Below are 13,531 nucleotides of genomic sequence, written 5' to 3'. Positions count from 1 at the left end.
CCAAGAGAGAGAGAAAGTGAGAGGCAACTCCACTCGTTTCGTCTTCTCTCTCTCCTCCCCTCCCGAAGAGAGCTCCTCTTCCTTTCCTCTGGTGTCTGGTCTCTGGTCATCGTCCTCGTCTCCCCACTTTGACTCCGTCCCCAGCCGCCTCCTCCGCCCGCGCCGCCGCCTCCAGACACTGCCCCCACCTCAGCGCCGCTGTCGCCTCCCGATCGACCACTGAATCGCCCGAAACCGTGGCCTTTGCGAGGTGGGATTTCATGCGGCGCGTTTCAGCTTGATTTAGTTTCTGGAGGTGGTTTGAGCTTGGGATTTGGTCTCAGTTGAGCCATTTTGGAATCTCTGGTTCGCTTCCTGGTGTTTGATTTGGTTTTTAAGGTCCTCGGGCGACGAAAGATGGCCTGGTTTTGAGGGCTTGGGGCTTTTTTTCTTTTTTTTTGGGGGGGGGGGGGGGGGGGCTTGACGATTCGTTGTAAGGGTTGTACCTTTCCCGATGGTTTGGGGATGCTTGATGAACTTTTTTGTTTCAATTCATGGGCTTCTGAGCATTTTGGGTGGTGAAGTTCCCCATTTCAACCCGTTTGAGATGGGTTCGGCTGCTGCTTCCATTGTTTCAAGTTGTACTTTTAAGTGTTGAAACATCGATAATAGGTGTTCTGCTAGTGCTAATCCTTATCTTTTAGCTTTGTAGTTTCTGTTAGTACCCTAGGTAGTTCTTATTTCTGATGGACTCTTTGTGTGCAGGCTATCGTCTTTCCTGGAAACCGTGTGAGCAAGAGATCGGGGACGAGGGGTGAAGAGGCACAAAAGCAAAAGGAGAACGTTTTATTGTTGCACAATGGTGGAAGGCCCCAATTTCACCGGCATGATTGGCGGTATTGGGGGTCATGACAATGGTGGGAATTTTTGTGACATGGCATACTACTGTAAGCTTGGCGAGGGCTCAAACATGTCGATTGATAGCCTTAACAGCATGCAGACTAGCACACATGGTGGCTCCATTGCAATGTCTGTGGACAATAGTAGTGTAGGGTCTTGTGACTCCCATACTAGGATGCTCAATCATCCTGGCCTAAGGGGACCTGTTAGAGCCGATTACTCAGTCGGCGGGCACAGTATTTTCCGTCATGGACGGGTGTCTCATGCCTTGAGTGATGATGCACTCGCACAAGCATTGATGGACCCAAGGTACCCGACTGAGACACTCAAGGATTACGAGGAGTGGACTATAGATTTGGCAAAACTCCACATGGGAATGCCCTTTGCACAGGGTGCCTTTGGTAAGCTCTACAGGGGTACCTACAACGGTGAAGATGTTGCCATTAAGCTTTTGGAGAGGCCAGAGGCTGATCCAGAGAGAGCTGGGTTAATGGAGCAGCAGTTTGTGCAAGAAGTTATGATGCTTGCAACCTTGAGGCACCCGAATATAGTTAAATTTATTGGAGCATGTAGGAAGCCAATGGTTTGGTGCATTGTGACGGAGTATGCAAAGGGTGGATCAGTTAGGCAGTTTCTGACAAAGAGGCAGAACAGGTCAGTTCCACTAAAACTGGCAGTGAAGCAAGCATTGGATGTTGCAAGGGGGATGGCCTATGTTCATGGTCTTGGGTTCATTCATAGGGATCTAAAATCAGACAACCTCTTGATTTCTGGTGATAAATCTATTAAGATAGCAGACTTTGGAGTAGCTCGGATTGAAGTAAAAACCGAGGGGATGACACCTGAAACAGGAACCTACCGTTGGATGGCCCCGTAAGTTGAACAAACTGACATTATTAATGCTATTTACAGTGCTTGTTTAACTGCTCAATGTTTATTCTAGTTAATGGATTTTTGTTTCATTATGGAACATCAGGATTAATCAAGAGTACAAAAGTATGGGTCAAGCAATTCCATATTTTGGTGCTGGACATTTATAGTTGTATGGGGTTGCTCATGCCCATATGATTCTATCTAGGAATTATTTTCATTGACAGCTTTGCTATTTTTTTGGCTTTATTTACTTGTTTAAGGCTGCATTAGAAGGAATGCAAATTAATATTTTGTGTTTGGATATTTGATAGAATCTCTGATCCTGAATAGGCGTGGGTCTATTGCATCACTATCTCCAGCTGTAATAAGGCATAAACTGAAAACTAAATTACATCTTCCTCTTTCATCTGGAACAATAATTAGTGATTCTTCATACTTGAGAATTGAGATGTTGAAAAGACCATTCTCTCAGAAAGAAAAGAAAAGAAATGCTCTTGAAACATCTTTTTGGTCAGATTAAAGCTATTTCGATGATATTGCAGGATGATCTAAACCATCTTGGCTTGCACTAAACTTTATATTTGGTTTATTTTCATGTGCAGGGGACCGACCTCTTCATTTTCTACAAACTCATAACACTTAGATTGTTCCAACTCTTTAGAATTGTTTAGAATTGACATTTAATTGAATTGCTCTACCTCTTTTTATTTTATGTGTAATATTTAATGGTTTACACACTTAAGTCACATATACTTTCAATATAGAAGGAAGACTGGCATTCAAGTTAAATAGTTTAACTGATACATGTATGTCTCCAAGATGAGTTGTGTTTCATCTTGATGTCCATACTCTCAGCTCACTGGGATATTGAATTGCCCTACATTCTAGTACGCTTTGATTTCTGAAATGTGTTCCAATAACCTATCCATTTTTAGGCTACATATTTCATGCGACCAATGGAAAGAAACCGGTTAGCTGGAAAGGTTGTAGTTACTGGAGATTAATAAAGACTGGGTATTTGTGAAAATGGATGGGTAGCTGGATTATATTGGGCTATCGCTATATTTTTAACAATGTTGCAAAAAAAATTGTGGCAGGAAAAGATCATTAGTGTTTAGATGGTGCCTTAGCGGATGATGGATAGCATATGCTCTGCAGCATGTCCTCATGGCAGAAATGCTTTTTCATTGAAAGTATGCCAAACACAGAATGTGTGGTAAACGATACAAACTTTTTTGATATGCCACAGACTGAAATATTTCAGCTACCATTTCTGGTGTGTTGGGAAATGGGAACTGCTTCACTTGCCATGCCTGACCTGTGAGTTTGTTGTATCCTCTTATGATAATAGCATGTTTAGAGACAAGAATTTCAAACCCTACTTGGGACAGTAATTTTCACTTAAACACGGAGTTGGGCCTAACCAGTATCCTATTGCTGCTATAGTCCTAATCAGTTATCGGTAACCGAGTCAGATCTCATAGTTGTTTTGGAAGAGATTAATGTTTCAAACCAATGTTTCAAACAGTAATTGTGTATTAATAACTAATGTCTTTCTGCTCTTTACTTTTATATATATTGGTTATATTTTCGTGTTGTATAAATCTGAAGCCATTCGTGCATATACAATTAACAGAGTTACATAAAAAATGATTTAAGATTTACCTTATTTTTTATCTTTCAGAGAGATGATTCAGCACAGGCCATACGACCAGAAAGTTGATGTCTACAGCTTCGGCATTGTGCTGTGGGAGCTCATAACTGGCATGCTCCCTTTTGCTAACATGACAGCAGTACAAGCCGCTTTTGCTGTGGTGAACAAGGGTGTCCGTCCAACCATACCCCATGACTGCCTGCCCACCCTGGGTGAGATCATGACCAGGTGCTGGGATCCAAACCCTGATGTTCGTCCACCTTTCACTGAAGTTGTCAGGATGTTGGAGCATGCTGAGATGGAGATCCTGAGCACTGTCCGCAAGGCCAGATTTCGGTGTTGCATCTCCCAGCCAATGACTACCGACTGAATCAGACAAAATGAGTGCTGAAAAGAACTTCATGGAAGCATAATTGAGTGTATTTATCGTATGTCAAGACTCTGCTCAGCTGAGGTAGAAAGTCCACCTAGGTGTATGGCTATGTGTGTGTATACTCAGGTGTGAGCCTGTTGTCTTTCAAATATTCCTCTCCTTAGAATATACCTAGTTCGTGTTTTCAGACTCTTGAGATGTTTTAGGGCTAGCCTATGTCCTCCGGTCAAAACATCCTATTCTTGTAACGGCCTTATGCACCTGTTGCTTTCTTCATGTGTTATAACCCTCCTGCTGGAATATGCACAAACACTTTGTTGCTTCAGAGTATATAGCATGTATAATTTCCTGGCATGGCTTTGTTCCAGTGGCATGTATACTGGCTGTCTGTCAGCTAATCTGCAGAATTTGATCTGGCGTTTCGATGAGCCGTCGCCTCCATGGAAACTGAAGCAGGTAATCTTAGGTACAGCTGTGAGTTACTGGTAGAATCAGCAATGTGCCGCTGAAATAAAATACAACATAACAATATTGACTGAGCTTGGCAGATACCCTTCAACTGTTTAACAGTTAACACCGACGTAATTGAGATGAACAGATGGTTGGGTAAACAATGAAATTACTAATAGAGAATAGTAGTTATTCAACTGCAAGCTGTACAAAGCTATATATATATGCAGCTCACCCTCATGGCTAAACCACTGAGCACCATTCTTGAAGGGGCTCAGAACTTAGGAAGATACGAAACTAGATTATAGCCTGCCTAACCAGAGTGAAACAAAGCTTTCACCTCTAGCCTATCATGCTGTACAAAAGAAGCAGCAGCTCCCGTTTTTTGGGTACTCCTTAGTCGTGTTCGCCTCCATGAAATACCATGTCATACATGACCTAGCTGCTCTTCCGAATTAGTCATGAAAGGAGAAAGAACAATCAACGGCTTTCCTTCAGAAGGCTTCCCGCTTATGCCGTTCAGCAGCTGTGGTGTCTTCAACCTTTGTTCTGTTTTCTTTGCCCTTGGTTTCTTCTAGCTGGACTGCCCGTGCAAAGGTGGCTGAGATATGGGTCATAAGGTTCACTGGTGCACTGGCCTCCACCAGCTTACGGGCCTCGGCATTGGCGCACTGCAGCTTCTCTTGCTGCCTATTATCCAGCATAGCCTTCTCTCGTTGCTCATAAAAGTCGAAGTCCTCAAGGATTGTTGTCTGGGCTTCATGATTCTTGAAGATGGCTAGCATCTGGAGACCCTGCTCCAGTTTCACCTGCAAGTTAGTTTGTCAAGTTAATGGTACTACTATTCAAAAGAGCACATCAAAAGACAAGCACTAATAGTGAGCGCCACTAAAAGCAGACAACAAAATTAATTTACATGTCAACATTTACAAATATTTAGTACTAAGATGGGGGTCATGTGCATTAATTGTACCTCCTGCGTGTCCCTGCTGTTTGTCACAGGCTTGTTCTCATTATTCTCCAGGATGATGTGCCGAACAAGGTTGTTTGGGGCATCCTTAACAATGTGCCATTTGACAGGGAACTGGCCACTCCATCTGTCATTCTGCCAGTAATCAACGCTCTTGTCGAAGTTGACAGGTCCAATCATCTCAGCTACACCACAGAACTGACCACTGCCATTAACCTGCAAAAAAAGTCATAAATTCAAAGGTCAACTTCGCTTATGCACAAAGACTGAAACTCAAAAGAAAAATCATATGGTAACCATGCACTTTTTTTTCCCTCAGCACGAAAGCAAAAGAGACGAAAAAAGAATTAACAGAGAAGGGAATGATCGTACCGAGAAAAACAAGAAAATAGGACAATGATCTTCTTTCTCTTTTGCTTCATGATAAGCAACATTTAATTTTCTGTTCCCGCTAGAAGTGCTGGCCCAAACATTATACTTTATGCTCTTGTGTACGTGATCTTCAGTGTAGGACTTTATTACAAAAAATTTGGCATCCTTGTACTCAGTGAGAAAATCAGGGTGGTTGTACTGCTCAGAATCAACTATTAACAATGTTGTCTTATTTTTGTCCTCCGCTGAAGAGCTCTCCACTTCTTTCTGTGTTTTGGTGGCCCTTGGCCCACGGTTTTGCTCATTCAGAAAGTCAAGAGAGCTCTTCTCATGTTTGAATCCCTTGTTGAAGGTGCTGAATCTGCTACTAGCAGCACTACAGCGTGGTGTAGCGCCTCCAAATTTACCACCTTGCTGGAGTACTTTGTATGACCCAGAGCTATACATGGATTCCTGATGCAACAAAATTGAAGTCATCAGTTCCAAAAAAAACATAACTGATATGGTAGGTGCAGTAAATAAATAATAATAAAATTGGCTTTCAAAATCAATGTTGATATATAACCAACCATGGACCAAAAACACGGATATAATCAATTAAGAACATGCTAAAATACAATTGCATAACACCATACCATTTTAGAAGTCAGGGGTATGTTTCCTTGCCCAAAAAGTCCAGGAATACCACTCGGTTGCATTGGAGCTGCAATAAGTTCACACAATCAGTACAAAAATGGCATGTTGCCAATATAGTAAAATATATGTGATGCTGAAAACAGAAATCAAAATTTCATATATATCATGAGAAGCCACGAAGAGATTAACAAAAGGAAATATTACCTCCATCCAAAGAACCAAAAGGTTGATGGAAGTCAGGAGTTGGTGGGTAGAGAAGTGTGTCAGGAAGGTAATACTGGTGCATAGGATCAAATTGCGATATTCCAATGGCAGAATTTGAATATCCGATGCTTGGAGAAGCAGGTGGCTGGTAGTAAGGATTTGACAAGGGATAGAGCAAAGGGAAATACCACTGGCTGTCTCCGATAGTTGACGGAGGGGAATAAGCTCCATACATCACCTGTGAGTTGTTTGCATATCCATGAGATAACACAAGTAACCAATCTAGCTGTAAAATCACTTAAGAAAACATGATCATGAAAAATTAGGAAGTGGGGAAAGCTCAACAGTCCAATACTTACAGGGGATGCAGCATCAAGTCCCTCTGCACTCACAACATGTGGATATTCTTCCCATGTACCCAAATGATTCAAATATCCTTATGAAATAAAATAATGAATTCAAAATTGGGGAAAATAAAATAAACATATTTTCTGTCCTTCTCCTAAGACCAAGATAGAAATAAAGACATGGATTTTTTTTTTAAAAAAAAATGGGGCATGAAGTCAATAAACAAGGCCTAACAAAACAATCAGGAAATGTCCCTTGATATTAAAAATAGCATACATGAACCTAATGAAAATCGATTTAGATGTGGGCAACAAGAATAATACTAGCTAGCATTTTAACCATGCTATGTAGTATCTTCAATGCACGTTTTATGTGGTGCAACCATATATTGGTGGGTGTAAGCATCAATACAGAGAAACAAAAATACAATCTAACCTCCAGAAAAGAGTGTTTGTGGCTGAAGGGCATGCGCATTGGGGTGGTAGCCGAACTGTTGTTCTCCACCTTCACCCATAAAGCTAGCCTCCTCTTGAGCACTTTTTGGTAATTTTAAGGAGCTTGCACCGTGCACAGTAGTACTAGATATCTTGTGACCTTTGCTAGAAACAAGCTGACAGAACAGCAATCTACTGTTAGTAATACTTCAAGTCTAGCAAAGAAGACGAAAAAAATAACGAGCATTACTGCTAGAACCTGCTCTTTAGTTTCCACACTCATGGAAGAATTTTTCTCAACTGCGGCTTGTGATTCTGGTGGCACCATATGATCTACTCAAAAGGAACAAGCATAAATAAGTCCAGCAAAGTAGTATAAGTTGCATTTTGATGGGCAGATGAGAAATAGTACAAGCTTAAAAAAGGGAATTACAGGGTATATACAGGCACTACAGCTTCTAAATGTAAGCTTTAAGATCTTTACGAAAGTTGGAGTTGATAGGCTATCAGGTGTGGCACAAAATATAATTAGGTCATCTCATACTGCTTTTATACCAGGTAGAGACATAATGGAAGGAGTGGACATCCTTCATGAGACTATTCATGAATTGCACAGGAAAAAGTGAAATGCAGTAATCTTAAAATTTGATTTTGAGAAGGCTTATGATAGAGTCAAATGGTCCTTCTTACAACAAGTTTTAAGAATGAAAGGATTTTCGTCACAATGATGTTCTTGGGTAGAGCAGTTTGTATCTGAAGGGAGTGTTGGTGTTAAGGTAAATGATGTGGTGGGCCGTTTTTTTCAAACAAAAAGGGTTTAAGGCAAGGTGATCCTATATCTCTAATCTTGTTTAATCTAGTGGTTGATATGCTTGCAATCTTTATTGCACGAGCAAAGGAAGATGGGCAAATTTGTGACGTAGTTCCTCATTTGGTTAATAATGGTCTTTCTATCCTTCAATATGCGGATGATACAATTATCTTTATGGAACATGATCTGGAACAGGCAAAAAATATGAAGCTCTTACTATGTGCGTTTGAGCAATTATCAAGCATAAAAATTAATTTCCATAAAAGTGAATTATTCTGCTATGGGGAGGCCAAAGACTATGAAGACCAATATATTCAAATTTTTTGATGTAAATTTGAGAACTATCCGTTTAGGTATCTAGGAATTCCAATGCATCATAGATACATAAGTAATAATAACTGAAAAATGTTAGAAGATAGATTTGACAAAAAATTAAGCAGCTAGAAAGGAAAACGTCTATCTTACAGGGGTAAGCATGTTTTTATCAACTCAGTGTTGAGTAGTCTGGCCATGTTCATGCCATCTTTCTTTGAAATACCAAAAGGTGTTCCCAAGAAATTAGACTATTACCGATCTAGATTCTTCTAGCAAGGTGATGAGCACAAGAAGAAATATAGGCTGGCAAAATGAAGCATGTTATGTAGACCAAAAGGTCATGGTGGTTTGGGTATTCAAGACCTCGACATCCTGAACAAATGTCTATTAAGTAAGTAGCTCTTTAAACTAATTAATGAGAATGGGACATGGCAACATTTGATTAGAAAAAAGTATTTGAGTAACAAAACTATTGCTCAAGTGGATAAAAAACCTGGTGACTCACAATTCTGGTCAGGATTAATGAGTGTCAATGATCTATTCCTAAGTTTTGGGAATTTTCAATTACGAAATGGCACTCAAATAAGATTCTAAGAAGATAGGTGGTTAAGGAAAACCGCTTTGAAAGAGCGGTACCCAATTTTGTATAACATTGCACATAAGAAGCAGGATACTGTATTGGAAGTTCTAAGTTATGATCCTTCTAATTTATCTTTTCGTAGATTTTTGGTGGGGGATAAGCTTGAAGCATGGCAAAGTCTTTTAGCTAAGATTACCGAGGTTGATCTAAATGAGGAGCCAGATCTTTTTAGATGGGCTTTACACCAAAGTGGTCAGTTCTCAGTACAATCTATGTATAGGGTAGTGCTAGATAGCAACATAATCGATAATAACCGATACCTATGGAGATTGAAGGTTCCATTAAAGATCAAAAAAAAAAATTGCGGTACTTACATAAAGGTGTAATACTAACAAAAGACAATTTAATAAGAAGAAATTGGCATGAGAATGAAAAGTGTTGTTTTTGTAGTTCAAACGAGACTATTCAATACCTTTTCTTGATTGTAATTTGGCCAAATTCATTTAGAGGATAGTTCACATCACCTATGGATTACTACCCCCTATTAGTGTATCTCACATGTTTGGTTCATGGATAAATGATATAAATATGGTGCTAAGAAAACAAATATTGGTGGGAGCTATAGGCATCTGTTGGGCAATCTGACTTAGTGAATGATACAGTTTTTGACAAGGCCAATATATCCTCTCCTACGCAGGTTATTTACAGGGCAACATACTGGATTCGTTTTTGGGCATTACTTCAAAGGAAGAAGGAGGACTAGGAAACTATGAGGTCAAGATGTCGTCAATTGGAGATCACAACGATGGATATCTTCCCAATGTTTGGATAGAGGTTTAGCAATAGATCCATGTCTTTTTTGTTAAAGTTCCTTTTTCCACAGGGCTTTTGTTGCCTTTGTGACAGACGGAATCTACTTTTTTGGTTTGTTTTCTGTAATATTGATCGGCCGAATACATCTTGTCATGTAGAGGTTGGGATATTTTCATTAGCTTAATGAAATAAGAATCCCTTTATCTAAAAAAAATATATAGGAAAACCAGCTGTCATGTACAGTCGTAATTCGTAAATAACAAATAATGTTATTAACATGTCAAAACATACACAAACTAAGGAACATATTCTTATCACGTGGAACAATTGTATGCAGACCATTATACACTGTACAGCAAACAAATAATATTTCTTCAGTGGAGACTGAAGAACACTGAATAGTGACTACATCATCATGAAGCACCATCTACACTATACGTTTCTAATGCTTGTCTTTTTGCTCAAACACAAACGCTCTACGAATTAACTAGAGTATACAAGAACTTCAGCTTCCTAACAAGCTGATCAGGGGCGAACTTAACATAAGGCATGACCGTATGGGGGTTCAGTCGAACCCCTCAAAAAAATTGGAAAATAAATTGCTATTAGCACTCCACCAAGCAAAGAATCCGCAACGAACTGAATGGGATAAAACATCCATTCTGGAAATAAACGTTTGGACTCAAAGGGCTCACAGCAAAGAAAAGATTCTGCAGATGGCAAGCAAGCAAGGGCTTCCTTACCTGCAGCAGAAGAACTCAATCCAAGTCCAGATGGATGATTTCCACTCCAGGGGAGGAAGAGGACGGCGAGGACGCCTACCAGAGAAGTAAGAGAGGCGTGCTCGGCGCGGAGGGCGGTGCCGCAGGCGGTAGAGCCTACACAAGAGCTGGGGAAGGAACGAGAGTGACTCGGTTTGTGAGTGGTCTGTGAACTCCTTTGGGTTTAAAAGGAGTTGCTAGAGGACACAGTTTGGGTGACAAATTGATCTTTTTCCCCCTTAACTCATCGCATCACTCAATTTTTCGTTCCTTGTCCTTAAAACCGGATAAAACGCGTTGTCCAACTCAGAAAACTATTTATAACCAGTTCTTCTATCAACAAAAGAACTGAGCCGACTAAAATGAGATGGGGCCTATATGTGATTGTCTTCAGTCGAATCGATATGGCTGCCACATATATCACACTTGGTATAAACCATTTTTTGTTTTTAGGCATTTGCAAATACCTTTCTGATTTTTTATTTTTTTAAAGAAGACACTCGAATGACAGTTTAATAGTATTTTTGTAATTTTTTATAACAAGCTTACAATAACATCAAGAGTAATAGTTTCTTTGTAATTGTTCCTTTGTTTTTTAAGATCCACCATGGCATGACACGTAGGTCAAAATCGGACAAAATTGCTTTTGTTGATAGGATTGGCTAGTTTTGTTTAATAAGTGATTTATCCTGTTTTGAAGATGGTGTACGAAAATTGAACCACGGAAAGAGTTGATGGACTAAAATTAGTTTTTTTTTTTCGTTCAGAATATAAGGCTTGTATTGTTGATAACGGCGTTTGTAGAAGATTTTGTGTTCGCAATGGTGTATTTAGAGTTGAGGGTGATTTACGTTACCAAACTATCCATTTTTCATATATATGAGTTGATTTGAAAAAAATATATATGAGTGATCGGTAATCGTCAGTCGTCTATGGGCCACGCCCTTGCTTGGTCCTATGTATTGTCACTTTCACCTTCCTTTGGCCTTCGCTAGCCATCTTGACACGGTGATCAGGTGATGCGATGATGTCGACCTCATTCCTGGGGAAAAAGTTTTGAGGAAGTGAAGGGCCTGCATGTGCATTCCGAGTGTGAAAGCAGTGAAGGATGAGTCGGAATCCAGTGGCTGTGTCCCCTTGAATGAACGTACACGCGCTTTCAGTTCCTCACGACGTAGAGAAGACGCCGAGCCGCTTGATTCGAGGCTAAGGCAGAGGGGAAGCAGCAGCATGACTGTTGCGAGGATGCTTCCGAACATCTCCAACTATATTTTTTTTCATTTCATTTTCTTTCTTATTTCCCTTCTTATTCCTTTTTTTTTTCAACAGCTTTTTTTTAAAAGATTCGTGAAAGAAAAGCAGAGAGAATACTGTTATGAAGAGAATAATTTTGAAAATCTCTTCACGACAGTAATCATGAAGAAAAATTGTTGAAACACTAAATAAAACAAAAATCACTTTATAAAGGAATTTTAATCCGAATCCCAAAGACGTTCTTATGCAAAAAGAAGCAAGACGTGTGTTGTGGCCTTTCCGGGACCGATGAGATCACGTGGCAAGCGTTCGTTGTTGCAGGTGGACAGAAACTAGCTAGGCGCGCGCGCATGTTCTGTTGAGAAGTTTTGTAGCGGGTACCCAGCTACGGACTTGTGAAAATTTCGTATCGGAAACGGCGGCGGCGCGGAGGAGGCCAAGCCAGGCGTCGTGGTGCAGCCAGTCGTGCGGAACCGGCACGCGGCGCGCGCAGAGTTTGGCCGCGCGCACGGGAGGTGGCACAGGCGCCGCGTGTGCGTGCGTCTCCTCGTCCGGCGAACGGTTTCGCCACGTCCGCGTGCCTAGCCCCGTAGCGCGACCTCTCTCACTCGGCCCCCGCCTTCGCTCCACGACGAGAGAATGGCGCCGGCTGGATGGCTGCGGAGGGAGGGCCGGCCGGGCCTGGGCGAGCAGCAGTCTGGTCTCTGCCGAGTGCTGCGTCGGCCCCGCGGGATGCTGCTAGGCCCATTGGCCGTAAGAGCATCTCCCAGCATTTTTTTTTATTTCATTCTCTTATTAATTTTCCTCTTTATTCTTATTTACTTTATTTTTTCTTATATTCAACAATTTTGGGACCCGTGAAGGAAAACGAAAAAGAATCTCATTCTGAAAGAAATAATCTTATAAATTCCTTCATGATGAAAACCGTAAAGGAAAATCGTTCGAACGTTAAAAGAAAAAAAAATCCCCTCGTGAAAGAATTGTGAGCCCTAACAGGAAACCATTAGAGATGGTCAAGCGCACGCCAAAGCCGACTGACTCCACGTCAACGCAAACCATTCGTGGTTCAACGCCAATTACACAATTCCAGGATGCTACACTTCGAGAAGGCCAAGCTACTTGACGTCCTTCCCCTGAAATAGGACTGCTTGATGGACACGCATTCACAGGTACAAGTTCTCCTCGAGATGGAACGGCAGACTCCAGCGCAGCTCGGAAGTAGCATTGCAGTTAGTTTGTAGAAAAAGGATGAGGATACAGCATCTCCTATATATTCTGGCACCAAGGCGAACTGACTGTTGTTGACGATATCCGATGCAAAAAAACATAATGCGTTCTGGGACACTTAGCAATGCCCAACAATGCAGTAATAAAAATTGGGATATTAATCTGTCGGGCCCGATCGCCTGCACCGCGATGGCTCGATCAACCATCCTCACCGCCGTAAAAATGGATCTGATCAGTAAGTAGTGCTTCGCAGAATCTAAGAAGATTTATGATCTGTGGGCTTGTCGTACTGACAATGCCGATTGTAAGCAAGTTATTGTTTGTTGGGCTCATCACTTTCAAGTAATAGCTCACTAGGCCTCTCTCTGGTGTAATCCTCCCTTGTGTAACTCCGTTGCATCATGCAACCTCCCTGTACTTTGCTGTTTGGATGATTCAATACACGTGGTTCAGGCAGGCTGCAAAGCTCGCCGTAGTTCCAAAAAAAATGGGTTATATGTCTTCTGGGACACTTAGCAATGCAAAAAATATAATGCGATGCCGCATCCAAACAAGGCCTGTGTAAATGGAAACAAAA

At 41.1% G+C, this 13,531-nt stretch overlaps 2 protein-coding genes across 5 annotated transcripts; one reads left to right on the top strand and one right to left on the bottom strand.

Moving 5' to 3' along the window:
- On the top strand, positions 1–4,133 carry LOC133924940 (serine/threonine-protein kinase STY13-like). The gene is made up of 3 exons (XM_062370691.1): positions 1–250; positions 745–1,752; positions 3,437–4,133. Exons 2-3 carry the CDS (start codon positions 839–841, stop codon positions 3,774–3,776), a joined length of 1,254 nt encoding a protein of 417 aa, XP_062226675.1. The 5' UTR covers positions 1–250; positions 745–838; the 3' UTR covers positions 3,777–4,133.
- A 248-nt stretch (positions 4,134–4,381) lies between these two features.
- On the bottom strand, positions 4,382–10,667 carry LOC133924938 (YTH domain-containing protein ECT4-like). Of its 4 annotated transcripts, none has more exons than XM_062370688.1 (9): positions 10,535–10,667; positions 7,444–7,526; positions 7,195–7,369; positions 6,771–6,847; positions 6,412–6,649; positions 6,207–6,274; positions 5,572–6,024; positions 5,203–5,415; positions 4,382–5,038 (listed from the first exon to the last, which is right to left on the bottom strand). In XM_062370688.1, the coding sequence occupies exons 2-9, from the start codon at positions 7,519–7,521 to the stop codon at positions 4,724–4,726; spliced, it is 1,617 nt and encodes a 538-aa protein (XP_062226672.1). In that variant the 5' UTR covers positions 7,522–7,526; positions 10,535–10,667; the 3' UTR covers positions 4,382–4,723. The 4 variants fall into 4 exon arrangements, with proteins under 4 accessions (XP_062226672.1, XP_062226673.1, XP_062226671.1 ...); XM_062370689.1 differs by having other exon boundaries at positions 7,453–7,526; positions 10,535–10,666; XM_062370687.1 differs by having other exon boundaries at positions 10,456–10,650.
- Between the last annotated feature and the right edge of the window lie 2,864 nt (positions 10,668–13,531).

The sequence above is a fragment of the Phragmites australis genome, chromosome 7 (genome assembly GCF_958298935.1).
Source record: "Phragmites australis chromosome 7, lpPhrAust1.1, whole genome shotgun sequence".
In the NCBI taxonomy this organism is placed as follows: Eukaryota; Viridiplantae; Streptophyta; class Magnoliopsida; order Poales; family Poaceae; genus Phragmites; species Phragmites australis.
Note: the sequence above shows the minus strand (reverse complement) of the source record. Positions and strands in the feature narration are given on the sequence as shown.

Bases quoted from the DNA above. Each gene is read 5' to 3' on its own strand.
- LOC133924938 (XM_062370688.1), bottom strand. From the start codon at position 7,521: ATGGTGCCACCAGAATCACAAGCCGCAGTTGAGAAAAATTCTTCCATG. The intron at 6,650-6,770 runs GTAAGTATTGGA...AACAACTCACAG, and splicing joins GACTTGATGCTGCATCCCCT to GTGATGTATGGAGCTTATTC. The intron at 5,039-5,202 runs GTACAATTAATG...ACTAACTTGCAG, and splicing joins ACAGCAGGGACACGCAGGAG to GTGAAACTGGAGCAGGGTCT.
- LOC133924940 (XM_062370691.1), top strand. From the start codon at position 839: ATGGTGGAAGGCCCCAATTTCACCGGCATGATTGGCGGTATTGGGGGT. The intron at 1,753-3,436 runs GTAAGTTGAACA...TTTATCTTTCAG, and splicing joins ACCTACCGTTGGATGGCCCC to AGAGATGATTCAGCACAGGC.